Below are 22,161 nucleotides of genomic sequence, written 5' to 3' on the forward strand. Positions count from 1 at the left end.
TCTCTCTCTCTCTTTCTCTCTCTCTCTCTCTCTTTCTCTCTCTCCTTAGCATTTTGAAACAGATTAAGAAGTATGCAATCAGCAACTAGTGCATTTATAGATCATGCAAGTAATTTTTCCCCTCAACTTCTTGATTGTTGGTTGTGGTTTTATAAAAAGTGGATATAACACTATTTGTGCTCTTTACATTGGTCTTAGTCTTACTGTGACCAGTTGTCTCAACAGGGAAGAACCTGAACAAAATTTGCCCAGGAGTAGTTAATGGAAGTTGCAGAATTCTGGTTTAGCTTACAAAGAATTGGGATAGGATAAAACTATTTTAAAAATATATGGTATTTAGGTTAGTTCCTACAGCTATTGCAAAAATGGTGTGATATACCAAAAAGTTAATGTTACAACTGGAAGATATTTCTTAAAATGTCTGAGCACTCGTGCATTTTTCAGCAAGTACTGTCAGGGGTTACTTTGTCAGTGCAGCTTTGCCAGCAGATTTAATAGAAAGCAATGCTGAAATCTAGGAGGGTTTTGGAAGTTAAATGTATCTGAATCAAGCCGGTATAAATCAGTGTGAAATAGCTCCTGTATAATAAATTGTCTCATGTAAATTTTGCATTTGAATGTATCTGAATAAGATGCATTTTTTTTATCCTTAAATAATCCCAAGGAATGGTGCAACCCATGTTGATAAATTTGATAAAGAGTCCTTTATGGTTGAGAGAGACTGTAATTTCCTGATTGTTCTTCATGCCTCCCCTTGTGTTTTTCACTTTCATACAGTTGTGCTGTTCAAGATGCATTGTATTCCCAAAGACTGCTTCCAGTAGTGTGGATCAAAGTAGTACCTATGAACACTGTAACTACCCAGAGTCATTTCTGAAAAATTAAACATGCTATGTTTGCTTGCACGCTGATTGGGGCACTCTGGTTGCTGATAGCAATCAGTATGAACTTCCCTACTGCTGATGTAATGATGATGAATGCTGTGACACTGCTATTTCAGACAGCTCTTCTCAGTGGATGCAAAACACTTGTTAATGAATTGAATACAACTACAGCAGCATCAAGTAAAACAGGGAAAGGATTTACTTGGTTTTTTGTTTGGTGGTTTTGGTTTTTTTTCACCCAACACATTAAAAGATACTCCTCAAAAATTAAAAATAAACGAAATAAATGCAGAAGGTTTAAGTTTGCAAGAAACATAAACCACTCTAACATGCAAATTGAGAATTTTAGATGCTTACACTTCAGCGCTTAGACCAAAGGAAGTAGTGTTGTTGAAGTCAGTGAGCCTATTCCTGTGACTAAAGATTACATGGTCTGGTCTTTACAACTAGTGTATGCAATATAAATAAAATGATTTAATAAGTAGTTCAGAGAGAAGGAGGAGCACAGAGCTGAAGATTTCTTGAAAACTCGAAATCTATGTACAGGAAGGGTCATGTTTCCTGCTCTTCCTGGCACTGGGCTGCACCAGTGGTTTTGGTTAGTTTGCACTGAAAGAAAATGAACAAAATGATGGGTTTTTTTCTCCCTAGTATATTAATATGATTATTTTTACTACTGTAAGTTTTATAATCAACATACATAAGGATTGGAAGTTAAATAATTTCAAGTTGCTTGAAAGAATTCTTCTTTTCAAAACAAGTTTCCAACGTATTTGTCGACACTTCTTTTAAAAGAGACAGTTTTCCTCATTCCAGTTCATTCCAGTAGCTTGTTCCTAGAATTCCTCCAATATAATATGCAGTTGGTGAAGGTTTACATTTATGTTTTAAAAAGAAGAGACACACCTGCAGGTTGCTGTTTTGAGAGGGATCAGGTTTAAAATGGGGATCTGGAATTAATTATGCAGTGGGTTCAGGCTTTAGGGAAATTAGAGTAGGTTCCAGCATGGTTGAATGGGAAAAAGCCATGAATGTTTGCTTTCAGGAAGGAATGTTTATCCCTCTATTTACCTATGAAAGTTCAGGCTTTTCCCCATATATTGTTATAGTATTTTCTTGCCACTTACATGCACATGGAGATGCTGGATAGCCAGTGGAACTAGCTTTCAGGTTTTTTGAAAGTGGAGCTTGCTCCAGAATAGATACAGACTGTCTCAGGCCTGAGGGGGTAGGAACAGGGAAGTCACTGACCCACATGCTGGAGAGAGCCATGTACACCCTAACATAAGCCAGTTTATATTTTAATGTGGATACAATGTCAGGCTGTCTGCTTTTTAGAATGCTTTTTGATAGGTGTTAACAACCAGTGGAAAGACATCTTTACATTGTACTGGGCATTTTCTCTTTTTTGGTGAACTGTAATTCCCACATCTCAGCACAATTTCTGAGAGAAAATAAAAATCACAGCCAAAATTAAGGAGAATGATTCTAGAAGATATGCATGTCTGGTGTGTGTTTTCAACTTGGTCTTAAGGAAAACAAAGATTTTGGGGGCACCATATTGATTTTCAGTTGACTGCTTCCCTATTGGCAAAACATACCAAACCACATACATCTGACTGTTAATCCTGCCAGCTCTCCTGGTTTTCCTTACTTTCCCTGCCATGTAGTTGATACAGCACTGGAGCGTAGCTGATCTGCAGGAATTCTTGCAGGGGCCTATGCCCCATGTGTGTGGGTTGGGAGCAGAGGAAGGAAGACACAGGAGGAAAGACCTGCAGTGCCAGGGCCGTTGCCTTGTGGTGCACAGTGTAGAGCTGAGTTAGAAAGTTTACTCCGGCAGTGTTCCCTCTTCCATGCTGACATGAATAAAAGCAGCTTTCTGGATGTAAACTAAGCAGACACGAAACAGAACAGGTACCAAGAGCAGATGTTTATATCAGTTCTTGGCCAATTTTGCAATTTCTGTCCAAAAATTTAAGTGCTACTTAGGCCTCTGTTCTGTATCTTTTTCCGCAGTAGATAGCATAAAAAAGTGATAGAGAGTGATGGGAAATGTGGAATTATGTCTGCTAGTCTTTGGTCCATTAAAGAGGATGACCCTAAAGCACCAGAAAAATCTTATTGGTAGGCTGTTAGGGAAAGAAAAAGGTAGCCAAGAGAATGGATGATGCCACTTTGAGCAGCCACACGTTGCTCTTGAATTGCAGATGACCCAGTGATGCTTTTTAGGAGTTTAAAGTTTTCTTCAGTACCTTCATCTCCTTCCTTTTCTGAGCAGTGGAGAGGGAAAGAAGCTAGAGATAAGTGGGGGCTCCTCGCACATATCTGCACAGACATCTATGTGGCAGGAGGCAGTGGAGCCGCTGTAGATACCTGTCATCAAAGGTTTTTGTGACCTTTGCCCAAATGTTTCATGCCACTCCACTGGCTTTGTGGAGGCAGAGTATGTGGCTTCTTCCTTTCTAGTTGTGTAGGGAGTATAAGTGTTTCTTTTCATGACTTTAAACCAAAAGCAACATGCTTGTGAACCAAGAACCAAACAAAATGGGGGACAAGTTCTGCAGCTTCCTCTTCAAATTTTTCAAAGTCATTCTCTTTCATGTAAATGAAGATGCCACTGGAATAGCAGTCTTGGCCCTTAGGAGAGGAGGCAAAACAGAAGAAAAATAACCACAACTGAAGATGTATACCTTTTAAATTCCTTCTGAGACAGCATAGGAAGTTATTCTTTTTAAAGAATGTTAAACAACTCAAAGAGGGTTATTCAGAGGATAGGAGCATGTATTGAAGGACTCACTCATGCAATGGCTGGATGATGGGTATAGGCAGATTTTGGTGTTTATGTGGCTAGGGCTGTACAGAGAAAACAAGCACGTTCTTTTCATGTGTGAACAGCTTGGCAGAAATGCAAGGGACTGAAAAGCAAGCTATACATGATAACTGACCAAAGCTGTGGATTCTCTTGCATGAGGTGTGCAAGGGGAAAAGGGGAGGAAGCATATGAGAAATTTGAAAAGATACTGTTTACAAAGCTTGTGTGAGATCTCAAGGCGATTTGTGCATTGCTGGGTAAAAATGAGGGCTGTTGCAAGTTGAGTATTGTTAGATCTTTCCTGCTCCCTGTTTAAGACACCTGACATTCCCCTTAGTTCTAGTAGGAAGTTGTTTCACAGATCACAATAATATTTACAGCACTTTCACAGATAGATCTTGCAAGTAGTTTTAGAAGTACTCTGCTACGCAGGCAGAGCTTTGTTATTTCTCTTTTTAGCAAGTAAGAAACTCAAGGGAAGAAAAATGCTTTGCCAAAGCTTAGACAGCAGGTCAGTGGCATAGAGTCTCTGATATCTAGCCCAGATCCCTGGCTGTGCTGACTAGCTAAATAATGATTCATTTAGCGATTGGGCTCTTCTTTGATCCTTGCTATATAACAATGAGGCTTTGGAGTGTTTTATTGTACTATTAAAAAGAACTCCTACTAGGAAGGTGGGAAGGGGAAGGTTTACTAGACAGTGATGAATTGGCTTTGTAACCCCCTTTTTTTTTTGTTTTGTTTTTGTTTTGGTTTGGTTTTTTTGGATTGATTTGGTTTTGTTTCTTTTTTTTTTTTTTTATTTTGACTGTCAGAATTGAGGAAACAGGTTCGTAATGTAATTACACTTCATTATACTTTGTGGCTTTTTTGGAAGCCTTTCTTTTTTATTTTATTCTAGAACAGCATGACTTCCTTCTATTTCAGACCCGTTTCGCTAATGACTGCAGCGCTGCTCAGAGCAGAAAATACTCTCTTTATTATTATTTTTTGTTGTTGTTGCACGGGTTCATGTTCAGACTACCAAAGTACTGTTTCTAAGCATGGTGTGTGCTGAATATTGATGATTTGTGTAAAGCTTAATTGGACAGACAGGTGTGCATCAAGTTAAGTTGCAGACCAGTGCTTGGAAACGCTTGTCTTTACAGCCCAAGATCCCTGCAGTCTTGGGGCCTGATGCGCCTGCACTGGTGCACAAGCACTGATACCCTTTCGGAAGCTTGGGCTTATATGGGTTTATATTTGGCTTCTTGGGTTTATATTTGGAATGTAAAAGATCTGAGAATAAAGAGAAATGGCCAGGAAAGGCAAAATAACCAGACACACATCTCTATAGAACTTTCAATTTCCAGTGTTTTCATGCAAAAGAAAGTGATCTCATTATGTGCCACCAGCAATAATATTTGCCTTTCCCTGTGGTTTTCAGGGTGTTGCTCCAAGGCACTTTTGTTTGAGTTAGATTTCTGAACAAACAAAGTGAGAGATATTTACACAAGTAAGACAAGGTGTAGAGATAGACAGGATAATTCCCACTGCAGTGTGCTGGGGTATCATGAAAGCTGAAATTTAAATATTTGGCTTCTAGAGTCAACACGAAGGTCTGTCTTGATTTTTTCTTTCATTGTTCCAAGGTGCTCTGGACATATGAGAAAATACCAGTTTTTTTTCCCCCTGGATCCATTAAAATCCTATAGGATTGAAAAAAATGGACCTACTCATCAAGCAGGCAGCATAGTGGTTTTTCATGATGATTCTATTTAAAAGCAAACATGCTTATTTTTGGTGTTAGTGTTTCTTTAAATTCCTCAGGAATTCATGCATGCAAACATAATTTGATGAGCATACAGAGATGGCCTGTGAGCTGCTAATTCAGTTGTGCTGCAGGCTCTTCTTCAGGTGAGAGGTGTGAAAAGTTTTGGGCTAAGATTTGGAACAGTCTTTAAAGTTTATGACTCTTGTTTCATTCAGGTATTAGTGCAAGGAGAGCTGAAGTAATGAGAAGTCATCATGGAGGCACAGTCCCATAGCTCTACCACTACAGAGAAGAAAAAAGTGGAGAATTCCATTGTGAAATGCTCCAGTCGAACAGATGTCAGTGAGAAAGCTGTCGCCTCCAGCACAACATCCAATGGTGAGTAACAGCAGGGATTTACTAGCAGCCAAACCTACAGTAATTTTATGTTCACTGCATTCCTTGTGAATTGAGCATTTGCACCTGGATCAGTGTTTGTTTTAAAGAAAGGCTAAAGAAAACGAGCAAGGAGGGGGGTGTGGTGGAAAGTGGTAGGATACAATAAGGCCATTTTTGGCATCAGGCATAGTCTTTTTCTTCCAGATGTTCTAATTTGAGATGTAAATGTGCTAAGTTATTTATTATAGGAAGTTCCTGTTTTTGCTGTTTTGGAAATTGTCTAGATTAGCCTGGCAGGTCTTGCAAGTGCTTTGCATTTGGCCATTGAAATATCTTACACTAGTTAGATAATTAGTTAATACTAAAGAGACAGAAGTAGCTCTGTCAAAATTAATGGCAAAGATCTTTTTTTCCCCGCTTCTTTTACAAATAAACTTGCTTCTTGCAAAGGGCTGCCCTCCCCTCCCCAAAGTTCCTTAATGGCCAGGAACAAAACCTCAAGCTAGGAGTGTATCCTCCTGTGAATTCATTTCAAAGTTGTGAATGTACAGCTTGTAGATTTGCAAAACTGGAGTAGTTTTCTTAATCCTCCCCAGAGATTACCTCACTTGACAATTTTACATATTCCCTGCCTCTCCTGAGAATGTGTAATCCCAGCCCTAGCCCTTTCATTGTTCAGTGTAAGAGGGCTGAGTGTATTGGTTCCTATTAATGTAAAACTCCCTTTGCATTAGGATAGAAAATTGCTTGAAAGGGTGTGGGCAGAGTTTCGACCTGTGTATTTTGGATAGCTGAAGATTAACTGTTGTTTTTTTGCAAATCAGTTTAGCAATGGCTAAAACCAGAAGATACCTTTCTGTATATTTTGTACTCAGTGTATTCCTGGCAAAACATTTTCTGTTCATGCTTTCTGCTTCCATCATGCTCACTCATCTGGGCTTGTGGTCCAGGTCAGATTCTTACTTTGATATCTTGAATAAAGGTTTCTGCTTTCTCAGAGAAACAGACTACAGCAGAAAATACATGAGTCCTACATCCATACTAGAGGGGAATCTCTGTGGGTCAGTAAAAATTAGATGGCACTTGTCCAGTATCCTTCCGTGTGACTAGACTTCAGAATAAAAGCAAACTCATCACCTGCTGACCTACTAGTTGGAGTTGATCCCCACAAAGGTATAGAAACTCTTGAGCAGCTATGGAAAAAGTTGCATCAGTTTTCTAAGGCATATGAAATTAGATCCTCAGCTGGTGTAAGTCAGCACAGATCCATTGCTGTCAATGGAATTACAGTGGTTCACATTAGCTGAAGTGCTCCCACTGTTTTTTGGGTTTTTTTTGATAAAAAGATTTTCCACATTGGCCCAACTTTTCAAACAGATGCACATTTAAACACATATGCATATTCTTTGATGTGTCAGAGGTTTGTACTCAAACTCAATATTGGCACATATCTCTGACTGTTTGGGCTAGTTTGAATGTTATCATTAAACATTTGGATTTAGACGGCTAAAATTAGCCTAATTCTGACACTGATTTACTCTGTGGTCAAATATTTTTCTCTCTGTAACTGTAGTATTAGTTCTCAACTACCTGCTTTACCTAGATGGAGTATTAGTGTATATCAGGGGCACCAAACTCCCAAGAGCTGGAAAGATTTTAAGTCTAATGAAATGACTGCAAAGTTCTGTCACTGCAATTGTCTCCTGTTAATGGAATGAGATGCTAATGTAGTACACATCCTGGGGCCTTAGGCTGCTATTTGTTAAGGTAATGACAGTTAACTTTGTTTTCAGTAGGTAAGTGTTGGTCTTATGAGTCTTCATATTTAGGTAGATCGCCAGGATCTCCAAGGTTTGGGTTTCTAATCTACCTTCATGTATAACGAATAAGAATAAAGGACTTTCCAGAGATGCAGGGTTGGGCTTCAAAGGGATAAAAAATTTGATTCCTTCTTGGATATGAAAAATTTCCTCTTACTGTAGAGGCTCCATGGAGTATGTACCAAAACAAATACTAATACCAGAACTTTAGGAACTTAAACATGAGTTTTACTGTTGCAGTGTTTTAAAAGTTTTGCTTTTTGCAGATGTGATTGTCATGATAATGAATTTCGGTTACAAGGACAATTTCCATGAAAGCTGGAGCTTGCATTGCATTTGCATCTTTTGTTCTTTAATGCTGGAATAAGTATTACTACAGGAACATCTTCAGTTGGTATAAGACTCCACTCCTACAAAACACTCCTACAAAAAGCAGCTTTTGTTGATTCAGTGCCTCTTTTTTGCAAGGGCTGTGGTAATGTTAAATGTCGTGATTTGTATTTGAATAGTCTGTTTAACAAGGTAAGGTACCCTGAAAAATAACAAAAGGACAGAATGATCCTTGCTGTTCTTGTCAGAAGACTGATGTCATTGCAGAGCAAAATCTGCCTATCATACCAATGTCACCTCATAATCATGTCTAATATCAGTGCCTCTGTCCTTCTGGACAACTCGTGAATTAACGAAGTTTGCAGGGTAACATGTACTTGAGTGACAAGTCTGAGGTGTGATGTTCAGACTAGTATTTTCTCAGCAGCTCTGCTGGCTTCTGAAGGATTCAGAACTTAGATCATAAACAGATTGAAAGCTGCTAGTTATGGTTTTTATGCAAAGCTTACAATCATGAAGAAACAAAGAAAATACTACTATTTCAAAAGCTCCCAGAAGTGAGTGACACACCCAGTAGAAGAATCTATGTTAAAATCGCTGTTGAGTGTGGAAAACTTTTAAATCATATGATATGTGGACTGTTTATTGAAGAGCCTGGTGTTAACCTAGGTGCAAGGGAAAGAAAGTGAGAAAGGTGACCTGGAAAGGGAGCAGTGCAATTTCTGAGGCTCAGACTTGAGGGTGCCCTTTGGAAGGTACCAGCTGCACTGTAACAGCCATGGGCCACAGTTTACATGTTGGCCACTTCTGCTGAGTTCCTGTCACTACTTAACACCAAAAAGATTTCTGCTACACTCACCTAACTACAAACTCTGACTGTGTTGCTGAGATGCTAGCAATGTGTAAGATATGGGCCTGCCAGCATTTCCATTATAAACTCCTAATTTCAGGAATTTATAACTGAGCCATTAAAATGTGCTCCAGGACATAACATGTGGGGAAGGTCTTAGTGCTGTAGCAAATTAAAACTTCTTTTAAAAAACAACGATCAAAAAAGTAAAAAAACCCCAAATATAGAAAAAAACTTTGGTGCCCTTTGATACGCAGTGGGACCACTTTTGCTTTGTTTTGAATTAATTTTTGCAAGCTTTTGGTTTTTTCTTCGTGTTTAATTTTGTATGCCTTGACCAAACCGGATTCAGTTTAACAGTATACATTTCTTTGCAAATTGTTCCTTTTACTACTTTGTTTGACTGATATATTTACCACTAAGCTAATACTCAGGGAGACAAAAACTGCTAAAGAAAGCTGCTAATGGAGATGTTAATTCACAAAAGGCTGTGTGAAAAAAAGTTTGTGATTGGGTATAAAGTCAGCTTACTTTTCGGTACCGTGGGACTCGATAGCCTCGCACTGATCTGCTTTGGCAAGGTTATAGCAAAAACAAATAGTATTTGTGTCATGACTGTGTCACTGGTATTACATTGGAGTAATGAGGCCAGTGTCCTGGACCACCTTGCTACCACAGTTGTCAGGTCTTGTCTCACGTGTGCATCCGTGCCACTTTTCTGGAGACAAAGCAGTAAAGACCCTGTTCCCTACTATGTCAGAGCTTGGATTTAGGTCATCCTGAAAGTTGCTGCGTGCACACACACGTTTCTATGAAGTTGCAAAGAATGGCTTTCTGAAAAGTAGTGTCCATTGATAAAATCATTTACATTAGTTCTGTACTCCCCTTGGAGAGCCTTTCCCTGATGTTGCAGGTCATGAAACCTGCCTTGTTAGATCTCCACTGGATATTACAGTACCTCCTGTAATTTCAAGTAATTCGAGGGTTAAAAAGAAATCTTCAGGTGAACGCTGTAAACGTTGCAGGAGTCCACACTACGACCTGCCTTGCTTAATCGCGATGAATGCCGACACGAAGGCTTGTTCTCGGCCGCTCCTCCGTGCTGCTCTGCCGGCGAGGTTGAGCAGCGCGCCGGGCTCCCCGGCTTCCGTGCCCCGCAGCCTGGCACACGAGCTGTGGCTGACACCAGCAGCACGCCAAGCCCGTGTGTCAGGGCGAGCGCTGCAGTGCTGGAGCAGCCAACTCCACTCGCTGCCCTGCCCTGCCCGTGCAGCCGTGCTGCCCGCGCTGGGGCGGTGCCCTCCCGCACCCCGGCACGGGGAGTCACAGCCTTCCCATCCCAGCCCTGCAGTCAAGTCGTGAACCCCAGTCCAGCCAACTTGAGTGAATGCCTTGCGTTAGCCACGGGACTAGCTCTGTTTGCCCTAATAATATGGCTGCATGCTCACAATTAAGCAGTGGCTTTAATGCTGTACCAGGCAGGCTGCTTTGACTCTGTACTCTCCTTTGGAGGTGAATCAGATTTACTGATAGAGTACTTCCTAAGACGTGTTGACCAAAAAAAGCCATGCTAACCTAGCACAGCCCTCAGCTCAGTGCCATTTGTTTTTTTTTCCACTTAATCTGTACCATAGATGTAATTAATTTTTTGCTTTAATTTCTAAAAAGTACGGGGAATTTCTGTGAGGACTGAATGAATACTTTTACAAGCTGCATTTCACAGCATCTCTTGGAGAACATTAGGAAATTGTAATGCTGTGTTCAACCCTGATTTACTTACTGTTTGGCTTGTGAATTTTGTTGGTGACTAAAATACTTTCCACTTTTGGACATTTTGACTCTAAAATGATGTCTTTAATGTTGCATTAAAACAATGCAGTTATTGTATAGGAACTCCTTCAGTGTCTGACAGGCAAGCACTTATTTTCAGTTTGATGTGTTTTGTCTGGTTTTTGACCCATGAGCTTGTTCCAGTGTAATCTGATATTTCTTATTAACCTATTACTCTGCCTTAAAAAAAGCTAATTATAAACGTATGGAGGTTGTGGACTTGACTACCTTTATCAGAATCAGATAGTTATTGAGAACATACTTTAAAGTGATAGAAAGCAGAAATTATTATCTTAATGATGATGTAACTTAAAACCAAACTTGATAGATGAATAAATGAGAGGAAGTTCATGCGTCCACTTTGATTATTTCAGAAGAAGAGCCAGCTTCATCTAGGTCTCCTTTTTATTTTTTTTCCCTTCTTCCTAGTAGTTTTAGGGTTTACTGAGGGAAGCAGTCTGCAACCCCACAAGAATCACATTTCCTGTTTAAACTTTTAGTTGGTTACTTATCCTGCTGCTTGCTTTCAAGCCTCACCATAAAATAGGTGTTAATCATAATACCCATTCTTGGCCCCCTCGTCGACTGATATGCTCAGGGTCCTGTTGAGAGGTCAGGGTTCAAAAGAGGTTGTTAGGTGTCAAAAAACATTGCCTGTACTATTTTAGTGACTTGTAAATTGAGTGCTGAATTGATTATATGAGACCTGATTCTACAAAGTGATCAGGAGATGCCATCCTCTTGCCCTGAAATCAAAGAGGATGGAGGGGCCCTCTTCACTTCTCATTTTCAGGTCAGGGAGTAAACAGCCTGTAGTATTAGATACTGGAAATGATGACTTCAATGTACATGTTTTTCTGAGGGTTTTGTTTTTCAGCAAGAGAAATACTGCAGGTAATTCCTATCTGTCAGTGGTATACAGCAGCGTGAAAGTTAAGGGTAGAATGGTCACATGTGGTAGCCCAGAAAAATAAGGGCGAAGACCTGAACCTGTAAGATTTTGTGTACCGTTCTGTTCCAATATTTGCAACCAAGTTGTAAGAGGATAAACTTAAAAGAAGGTACTTATCCTTGGGGAGAATAGAATCCCCTGATGCTTGAAAATATTGAAAATGAAAGTATTGGAGGTTGTAATTAAGCGGAGACTGCATGTCTTGGTATATTGTAATCTGATGTGAGTAGCTGATTAAATACATGTTCTTTTGGAGTAATGCACCCCTGGTCCTTTATGCTTACTAATAAAATTTCAGTCATCAAGTTATGGTTTTTTATAGACTGTAATAACTCATTCTGCCTGATACGATTTTCTAGTGTTGTTCCTCAGTGAGCCAGCCCTACCCTTACCTCACTCTAAACCCAGTGATCTCTGCAAGTGCAGTACAGTATTGCTTCATTAATTCTGCCGAGATTTCCCTCATTTTTTCCCCCCTTCTCTCCCCTCGCTGCAGTGGTTAATAGCATAAGGGATATTAAATGTCAATCCTCCTGTATCCCTTTGCAAGTTCCAGAAAGAGATGATTGAGTGGCTTATCCCTGCAATCACTGTAATCAGTAAGTAATGACTTAACATCCTGCTGGATAACACGAGGTGGAATCAGGAGAAAACATTAGTTAGCAGCAGAAGCTTGCCACCTGGACAAAGTGGAGGTTAAATTTAGGAAATTATACACTGGGGAGTTTTTTTTTTCCTGAAAAACAAAAAAAAATGACCCAACCACAAAACACCCAAGCAACCATATTCCAATAGTACCTTGGTTTTGAAACAGAATAAGTAATAATAATAGAAAGGTTTAAAATGTTTCTCTGCAGTATGGTGACAGTACCGTGCTCTCTGCTTTGAGGAGTCTTTTATCAATCAGACCTCAAAAAGTTCAGCCATTGCAGCCCACAAGTACTGAGGAGGAGGAAGCAACCAGGAGGTTTGATTTTTAGAAGGAAAAAGGCTGCTGGCAGCTGAAGCTTCAGTGATATCTCACTGCTGTTAAGTATTGGTCTCAGGGGAAGATACCCTTAAAGAGAAAGGGCCTCCTAATGACCCTGCACTGCTGTGCCAGCCAGTGCCACCAAAGGGGGGAGGGTGTATGGCAGCAGCACTGCTGCTTCAAGTGATGGCATCTTCCTCCCAGCTGCTGGTAATGGATGTCAACAAACACATGGGTGCCACGTGGTTTGGGAGGGCTGGAAGGGCCCTTAATTAAAAAATTAAGACAGAAAACTCCTGGATTCTGAATCCTAAAAAAGAGAATCTGCAATTGAAGGAGCTATGCCGAGCAGATCATCTTCCTAAAGTAAATAAAAAGAATTTTTTAAAATCCTTTTAATTGACTTAAAGCTAGGCAACCCCTCTGGCAGGCACAGTATTTGGCTTTACAGTCTGAACTGTGTAAATTAAGGCAGTTGAAGTAATTAAATTGCTTAACAGGTTTTCAAATGGCATTCGTCTTTTCTCTTTCTAGATGTTTTCTGTTTCATATCTGTCTTCAGTTAAAAGGAAATAATCAGGCATCAGTGTTGCCTTTGATTATATCCCTGCTCTGTATGTTTCTATTTACTTCCCCCCCCCCCCCCCCCCCCGTCTTTCTTTTATTTGTTTTCCAGAGGAATCAAAACCTCAGCTTCTGCTTACATAGAAATTATTACTAAATACATATGCCAATAAGTAGGAGAAGCGAGCTAACGGTACAGTATGTGATTATGTAAGGAAGGTACCATATTAAAACTACATTGTTTGTGTATGCCATATGTCATTATTTTGGGGTGAGAGTGGAAGGGGAAGGAGAAGCATTCTTCTGCCTTCCCAACTAAGAGGAAATGAGATGGATTTTTAGTGCTATGTTGTTATCTTATTTCCCATTAACAGCCTTTGCCTTTGATGTATACTGCAAGTGGTCACAATTTAATTTGCAGATTCTATTTTTGTTCATAAGGCTGGCAATTCAGAAAAAAAATTGCTTGTAAATGTGATCTGGACCTACTGATGAATGCATACTTTAAGTGTGCTGATGCACTCTGGAAAAGAGAAGTACATAGTAAATGTACTGGGTTTTGTGCAGATGATTTTAAAGTTTGGCTTCTAAGGCGTTATGGGTCAGATTATCAAAAAGCGCTGCCTGCAGTTAGCTGGAGTCTTGCTACACAGGAGCTATGTGTGCACATTCTTTGCACATGCCAACCACTTAAAATATGCTGGTTTCTATTCATTTAGTACGACTTCTCATGCGTGTTCCACATGCAGCCAAGTGGAAACTTAAGTCTTATGCATGCAATAGCTTGAAAATGCACCCAGATGTCCCAAAGTAAGGGGATTTTTTTGTTCTGCATAATAGAACAGGTTTGTACTGACGGAGTTTTTCCTAAGATGGGATAATAAATTGCTGAAACTGAAGTTAATATTGTAGCTCTCTCATGAGCTCTCTCTCTTGCTCTCTCTCTGTCCCTGTCGTGTGCTTGCCTTTCTCTTCTTTTCCAGTGTAGGGATTCATACATAACAACAGAGGATTTTGTGTGTGGAAAAGTTCCTTCTGGGCCTGACCAATAGTGTTTTCCCCTCCTCCTGGTCTCTCTCTTTTCTTTCCTTCTTTCTCTTCTTTTTCTTCTCTCTCTTTTCCTTCCCTTTCTTTTTTCTGTTTTTTTTTTTTCTTTCTTTCTTTTAGTTTTCAGAAAGTTGAGTTCCATCCCAATTATTAAATCTTTGGAGACCATTCCCACATGGTTCTGTAAATGGTAGCTTCATCCTGAGTTCTTTCATCTCTTTTCCTGCTCTCCTGGCTTGACAGTTGAAAAGGTCTGACTGTGCCACACAATGGTTTGATTGGTTTCTCTAGGGGAGGCTTTACCCTGCCTCATCATTCGCCAGGCAGGTGGACCAGAAAGTCTCTTGATTCTTTTGTTGCCTCTCAAAGTCCGAGGTCTTTGACTGAATAAATCCTCCGTCATGGGATAATTTGCTAAAAGGAGACTGAAAGATGTGAGAGAAAAGCCTCACTACTTGGGTACTGAATTAATGAAATAACTGGGCCTTGGAGTTTGCAATTGAAAAATCACCAGGAATGCAATGGGTGGAGACAGGCTTCAGAATGGAAGCCCGTTACTTTCCTGTAATAAACTATGAGAGCTTTAAATGATATTACTAAATACGCTGCTCGCCTGGCCGCCTCCAGTTATTTGCATTTGCAGCCCTGTTCGTTCGGCGAGGGAAGCCCGAGCAGAATAAAAGCCGTTTTGGTACAGCGCCTAGTTAGTCATTAGATTATTATGAGGGGCTGGAAAGAATTCCATATGACAGAACTAGGGTTGAGTTAACACAGAACGAAAAGTAATTTACAGATAGGCTGTCCTCAGCCATCTTCGTAGCCCCTGATAAGGTTTCATTTCAGAATGGATAGGCGACATTTCCACTTACGGGCCCATTCTGCGACACCTGTGATAACAGCTTCTGGATCCTAATTGAAATTGGTTTCAAAATGGATTTTCACTTTTCTCTGTCTGTGGAAAATATTGAATGGACTCAGAGCTGCCACAGAGAATCCCAGACCTTGGAAAATGGAGCAAGAAGCCAGGATCATCTTTCATAACTGTGTCGATGATATGACAGTTTTGTTATCTGTCTTATTAATGAAATCATTGATCACCTGATGAGGGAGATAATAAACTACATTTTTGCTGCTGTTCAGGAAGCTCAATTAGATTTTTTAAAAGTACAGATGGGGGAAAATCAAGCCAAAACAACGAAATGAATGTTTTCGGGTCTATTTTCAACTTTGCTTTTCTTGAAGATTTTTTAGATGGAAGAAATCTCCGAGACTGTAAAATGATGACTGCATCTTGAGTTTATCGAAAGTAAAAAGGAAATAAAAAGGAAACCTGATGCTCACGTTAGGACTTACTGTTTTTTGTTTTTAACAAACTGCACTAAGTAAATAACACTTAAGTCCTAGTAAGTGCCATGGAAACTCAAATGAAAGGAGAAACAATGGAACTCAATTTTAGCTGAAGTGGGATTAGTGATACAAACTCCCTGAATGCTCTGATGTGGACAAAGGCTGGTGCTAAATTTAGTGAACGCTTGCTGTGATACTGGTTCTCCTGAAAATTATTTCTTCTCTAAAAATGGATATCAGCCTTTAGTTCTTAAAGTCATTCCACTCAGACATTCTGGAAAAATAAGTTCCTTTATATTTTTTTTTTTCCTGTGTTATTGTATTAATGGATTTGAGAAGATTTTTAAATGCAAGCAAATGTAGTAAACTGCCTGCTTATGATATGTGCAGGTTTCAAAAATAAAACCTGAAAGGATTTTGTGATGTGTTGTTACCCTGGCTGTTTTCTAATTATTGCAGAAAGAGACAAATCTGTTGTTTGTGCTTGGTTGCTCTGGAATGCACGCTGTATTCCTTGAGGAAGGTGGGAAGGGATAGGTTTTCCGAAGAGGGATGCTGGTGACTTCTCATATTTCACTGTGAATTGTATCCTAGGTGTTTCTTCAGTATCTCCGCTAGTGGAGGTCAATCTATCCCCCTTTTTAAGCTTGAAAGGGGAGCTCTGATCAAAGGCTTGAATGATGTCACCGATCTCCGGTGATTGATTAGGAACAGAAGTTCGGGAGCATTTTGCATGTCTGCCTTTACCTTATTGCTTCAAATCCATTAGTGCCTACCCTTTAGGGTAGCTTTCAATTAGGGGCAAAATAGCATATATGCATATAGATCTATATATATAGATGTACACACACATATATGTCCCACAAGTATATGCATATATAGAGGAAAGGAAGAGGACAGTGTACAGGCTTCATGGTCTGAGTTATAAATGTGTTTTTCTTTAATGTAAAAGGAAGCAGTTTTTACTGGTCTATGTTGATACAGGGATTATTTATTAATTGCTAAACTTCTGAGTGTAATTCTTCTCTGTTCTTCTGCAGCTTTTCTCACAGATTTAAATCCATATAGGTCTCTCACACTGAGTTTTTGTCTGCTTTACTTTCTTTTGCTGTAGTTTACCCAGAGAGGAATCATGCCCTTGCTTGTTATTTCTTTTCCATGCCTGGGGTGCACATTAAGATCCACTGTGCGTGCCAGTGGCTTAGAGATGCTTTTTTTAACTAGAGATTGAAAAATAAATATTTTAAATCTTCAGGGTTTTTTTCAGAAGTTCAGAGTGGGCCAAAATGTATGTTAAACTATTAAAAGAAAAGATCTTTTATTCATAAAAGAGGAGCAGTCCTCTGACTCTCAGTGGTGTGGGAGGTCAGACAATGGGGTTTGCTCATGTACGTAAGAGTGGTGTGCATGAGCAAGCAGTGTGGGACTTGACTCTGACTGTAGTATAGATGAGGAAGCTGCAGTCCATTCCTAAGTATCCCGCTCCTAACAATATATTGTAATTTGAATGAGGAACTTAAAAACTCCACACAGGCTTTTAAAAGCTGGACTTAATTAATTATTCTGTTAAATGGAAGTTTTCAGTATGTAAGATTATTAAAAAATGTCAGTTATTTTTGTGTATCTCTTTTCCCCTTTCATTTTAGTAGGTTGGCTCATTTTTTTTTCTCTCTGTCTCTCCCCCTCTCCCTCTCTCAAATCTCCTTTGCTCTCTCTTCTGCTGTTGTGCATTTCACACCAGGAGATGACAAGTCTTGTGATTGCAGCAGAGGCAATTGAAAGAAAATAAAAAGAGAGTTCTTTTTCTCTGGTGCTGGCCCATGAACATACCGTAAAAATTGGATTAGACACACCTAGAGTTGGGATTGATTGCATCTTGAATGGGAAATTAGAACATCTGAAAAATTCCCTTTTGGATGGAACAGAAGCACAAGAAGGAAAAGTTGGATGGAAACCAGAGAAGAACTGTAAATCACTATTGAAGTTACTTCCTATGGTTTACCATTGGCTGTCAAAGAAAATTGCCTTGGGCTTGTTTATAGCTAATTCCTTCTATAGAAAACTTCAATTTGTGGACTGGCCTCTGAACGGGATTGATAACTCTGTTTATAGACCAGGATGGGTATCTAAAGATAACAGATAATGCAAATGAGCCTTTTTTTGATAAGCCAGGGAAGCAATTATGGATACAACTTGGTTGATGGATTTCAGAGTGCTTTTCCACAGATTATAGATTTTATTTTTTTTTGCATTATAGTTTTCTTAGCAGTGTTAGAAAAACAAAATCAAAGTCATTCAAATAGAACTAAAAAGATGGAGTGGCTGATATAACCAGCTTTCCTACCACTTGTAAACATAGTGAATCAGATTAAAAAATAAACAGGCAGTCCTCATCCTTCTCTGGGAGAAATATGATTTGATAAAAATGTGTGTTTAATATTCAATTTACAGTTTCATCTGAAGTGTGTAAACCTAGATGTCCTGTGGGAGTTTACAGCCCTTTCCAACTTTAACTCAGATAAAATGCTCCTCATAAACCGTCTTGCTGCTTTTATTTTTGAATTTTTATTTCTGCTGGAGAGGAGGGTGGAAGCTAAACACTGCCAGTTGTTGGAGGCTCCCTGGGGCGCTCAGCACCTGTGATAACCCTTAAGCCTGGGCTGGTTTCAGTGCTGAGCACAAAACAGTGTGATGCAGAGCGGGCTTGCTTGGGATATGACTACATTGCATGTTGTGTTTCTCTCAGCTCCATGGATTTTCCCATTGGAAGTGTCTGTGAATCCTCAGCTTCTCACAGCCTGAAGGAGACCTGTGGCTGGGGATCACATCTGCCGTAGGTCAGAGGGAGGTGTGGTATGCTCTCTCCAGCTCAGCTGTTTTGCTTAACTTGCGGGTAGTTCAAGCTCTCTGAGTTACAGGTGGTGTCCCCAGGGAGGAGCCTGTGCTTTCCTTACCCCTCAGGGTTCATGGAGCTGGCCTGAGGAGACCAGGCTGCCTGCACTCTCCAGGTCAGAGACATCCATCCCTTCCTGGGGTCAGGGCTTGACTTCCAGGGTCAACAGGGTATGACTTTCAGGATCCACAGTGAGACAGGGAGGAGAAAAAATTAACCCCATAAAATGTTGGGTTTGTAAGGGGCATTTGTAGTCATAATTTCATATTGTTCTTTGGTGGTAAGACTGAGCTTTATTTAATTTAAAGCTGTAGTCCACAACTCACTGAAATACTGAAAGGATTTTTAGCGACCTTAACTAATCCAGGTTTTAAATATTCAGTCTTAGGTGTGTCTCTTTCCAGTCTCCTTACTCAAGCCATTGTCTTTCAGTTGGTTCCCTTCAGTGAGATGTCTGGGCTCCTGACACCCTTGATCACTAACATATCACATCTCTGAAAGTGGAGATAACTTCTCATGGTGCTATCTCAGGGCCTAATCCTGGAAATGTGCTTTCTTTTATAAATGTTCTATTTGAAGGCTCTTCCGTATGATCAGAAACAAAGGGAAAAATAATGGTGTCTTAGTTCCCATGCAGTTATAATAGAATTGGTCCTTGTAGTTTGAACTGCTCCAGGTTTCAGGGATTTGACAAGGTACAGACTTTGCTTCTGTCATGAAGTCAACCACCACCCACTTCCATGGAAGCAGAATGGGAATCCTTTATTTTAATTGATATTTAAATATTCAGTCACAAACTGCTACAAAACCCTTCAGTATTTTACAGGCATTTTCAAGGCCTTCATAAAGGATCACACATCTCACAGTTTTTATCAGCAAAATTGAAAACAGCACAATTTTGCTTAGAGAAATACAAGACCTGTAACTGTTTTCTGAACATAATTTTAAATGTCTTTTCTGAAGGTGCATATGATAAATTATTCTTCAGAGATATTTGGTTGAAGAGTTTGAGTGAATGGATATTAGTATGTTTCAAACACCAGACAGGTACAGGATCACAGTGCTTCTGCCAAAAAACATGGGTATGGAGTCACTCAGAGGATTTCTCCCAACTTCATTTCCAACATTCATCTCAGTCTAAGTCAGTGCCATGTTTTCCAAGTATTGGTCAAAGATAAATATTAATAGTAGGTTTTATTTAATATTTTCAATTTGATGTGCTTCAACATCTTCTTCTGACAGTCACCCTGAGCTTAAAATATCTGTTCCAAGACACTATTTTTTTTGCTGACATGATTGAGGCTAATGTTGCATATGTAATAGTGGAAACAGTTTTAGACGTCGTGTTCTCAGCTTTCAACACTTTTTTTTTGATTGTTCAGATGATAGGGGAAGGCAGGTTTGTTTTGCTGTTTAAATTCCCAAAAACCTTTTTCTTCAGCTGTCAAACTTAAATCAGAATTAAAGCCTTGCATACATTTTCTTTGGCACCAAGAAATTTTTTTTCCCTCTGAGAAATAACTTTGAAGGATACCAAAATATCTCAAGTAATAAAAATATTTCAAGGGACTGTGATTTATTGCTTCATTTATCTTCAAGGCTCAAACAGATGCTAAAAATAAACCTACTCCTAAAAAATAATAATTATGTCTATAAGTGAATAAGAACCTTCAGTAAAGATACCAAAATTACACCAGGTATTTAAAGAGTGAAAGAAAGGAAGGCAGGACCCAAAGGAAGAAGGGAAGGAAGGAAAGAAAGAGCAAGCTCAGTGCTCCTCTGTGGTGCTCTTATTTAAGTAGACTTCAGGTAAATTTTTTGCTTGTCATATTGGACCGTGAACCTGTCAAAAATCAGTATTTTAGCATTGTTAGACAGAAGTCACAGTTGTTCATGGGGCCAGTAGTTTTAACTTCCGTGTAGGTGCATAATAGTTTATACAGAATAAGTTAATTTCTGTAATAGGTAAATCTGAGAAAAACATTGTATTTCAGACTCCTTAATTGTGGGGAAAAATATTACCTTTAGACATAAACATTAGACACCAAGGAAGAGCAACAGGAGTTTTTTGTTTGAGTGTCTGAACACAATTTGGGCTTCTGCTTTTGTCTTTTTATTTGGTCAGTTATAATATGCTGGATTTTGTTAGCCTTCTGAGATGTGTAGGCTCTTCACTTCTTTGGGAAGACAGAACCTCAGCCCAGCCAAAGCACAGTTTGGGATGTCGGCACAGAGTTCACTGCTGGCTTTTTGCAGTCTCCGAGAGGTCAGGCTTACTGTGAGAGTGGAGTTGCCCTGAGCTCGGCACAGATGTGATGGGTATCCCTCATATCTGCAGGTCTCAGGCACGGTCTGGCTGCATGCAGTACTGCCTTGTACAGGTGCTTCTGAGTTTCCAGGAGTCTTGACTGCTGTGGAAACCAAATCCTTGTCAGCCTAGTGTTGAAAGTCCCCTCTGTTGCAGGGTTGAACTTATTTTAACATGGAACATACCTAAACAACGAGAAAATTAGAAGAAACTAACGAGAATTCTTTATTATGTTGGGGTTATATTTTGTTTTAGCAATAAAGAGAGCAGTGAAATTGCTTTTCCTAAGTTCTGCTGGAGGAGTTGCAGAGGGCAGCAGTGTGTATATAGCAGGCTATCAAGCTGTAATTGAAAGGGAGAGCATTCAGAACTTAGCCACAGTTAATTCTTCAAAATGTAAAGAGTCTTTGAAGGTAGGTGGATGTTAACTAAAGTAAACACAAGCCATGAGAGGTATGAAATGATCTCACTGAAAATCTGTTTCCCAGCTTTCTGTTCCTTCAGGTTATAGACTTTTCTTTTGCTCATTCTGGACTTTGGGCAGAATCAGTCTCCTATCTGAAAAATGAGACATAAAAATAAAAATGTGCAACAAAAATAAATATGTTGCAGACAGTGACATGACTCTTTCAACTGTTCCCTTCTAGATAGGTCCATCCAGTCTAAACTTTCTCTTAAAAGGTCTACAAAGAGCGTGAAGTTGGCTCATGTGACTACTACCGTGTGATTCCAGTGCATTTCAAGGAATGGAAAGGGAGAGATAGAAGGAGATAGAAAGGGACAAGAAGATTCTGCTTAGAATATACAGTGCTTCCATTAAACTTTTTTTAATTTTTTTTTTTAAATTTGGTATCTGATACATTTTTTTTTAGCACTCAGAAGGCTTCTATCCATAAACATGTATTTCTTTTTGTTTCAGTGCTGGAAATGCTTTTGAGCGTCTTAAAACTAAAAGGGCCGATGAAGGCAGGGGAAGGGAGAAGGATGTTTTACATTTCAGTATTTTAGGAAATAAAATTAGAAAACACTAATAGGTGTCTGTTCTTTCCTATTCTTTATTAAAATGCATGGGATGTGAATCAAATTACTTTATTCAGCACTCAGCTTTTCAGCTACCTTGAAATGGGAGATTGCAGGCAGTTGGATAAATTTGCTGGAAAGTTGCCCAGTTTCATTGCTGCTTATATAAGCTTGCCTGTATCCTCTGGGGAAGACTATTTTGTAACATGTTATATCAGGATGAGTATCCCTATGTTCCCTTTAGCTCTGGGATGCCAGAAGTAGCTGAGTGGTGGTGGTGATGATGATGAAGGCTGTTTTTCTCTCTCTCTCCTTTCTGGGGTTAATGAAAGACAATCATTAGGAAACTTTGCCAAATCAGGGTGCTACCCCTCTCTGCTTTGCTGTGATCTGAAAATAA

General features: G+C 39.5%; 1 protein-coding gene across 1 annotated transcript in view; it reads left to right on the forward strand.

The window, feature by feature from the left end:
* Positions 1-22,161, forward strand: part of GLI3 (GLI family zinc finger 3) — a 209,491-nt gene that overhangs the window by 9,326 nt on the left and 178,004 nt on the right. Inside the window, exon 2 of the mRNA XM_027655965.1 lies at positions 5,668-5,830. Within this exon, the coding sequence (XP_027511766.1) occupies positions 5,707-5,830 (124 nt within the window). The 5' untranslated portion in view covers positions 5,668-5,706. The remainder of the gene's footprint in view (positions 1-5,667; positions 5,831-22,161) is intronic.

The sequence above is a fragment of the Corapipo altera genome, unplaced genomic scaffold, assembly GCF_003945725.1.
Source record: "Corapipo altera isolate COAL_440 unplaced genomic scaffold, ASM394572v1 59, whole genome shotgun sequence".
Taxonomy (NCBI): domain Eukaryota; kingdom Metazoa; phylum Chordata; class Aves; order Passeriformes; family Pipridae; genus Corapipo; species Corapipo altera.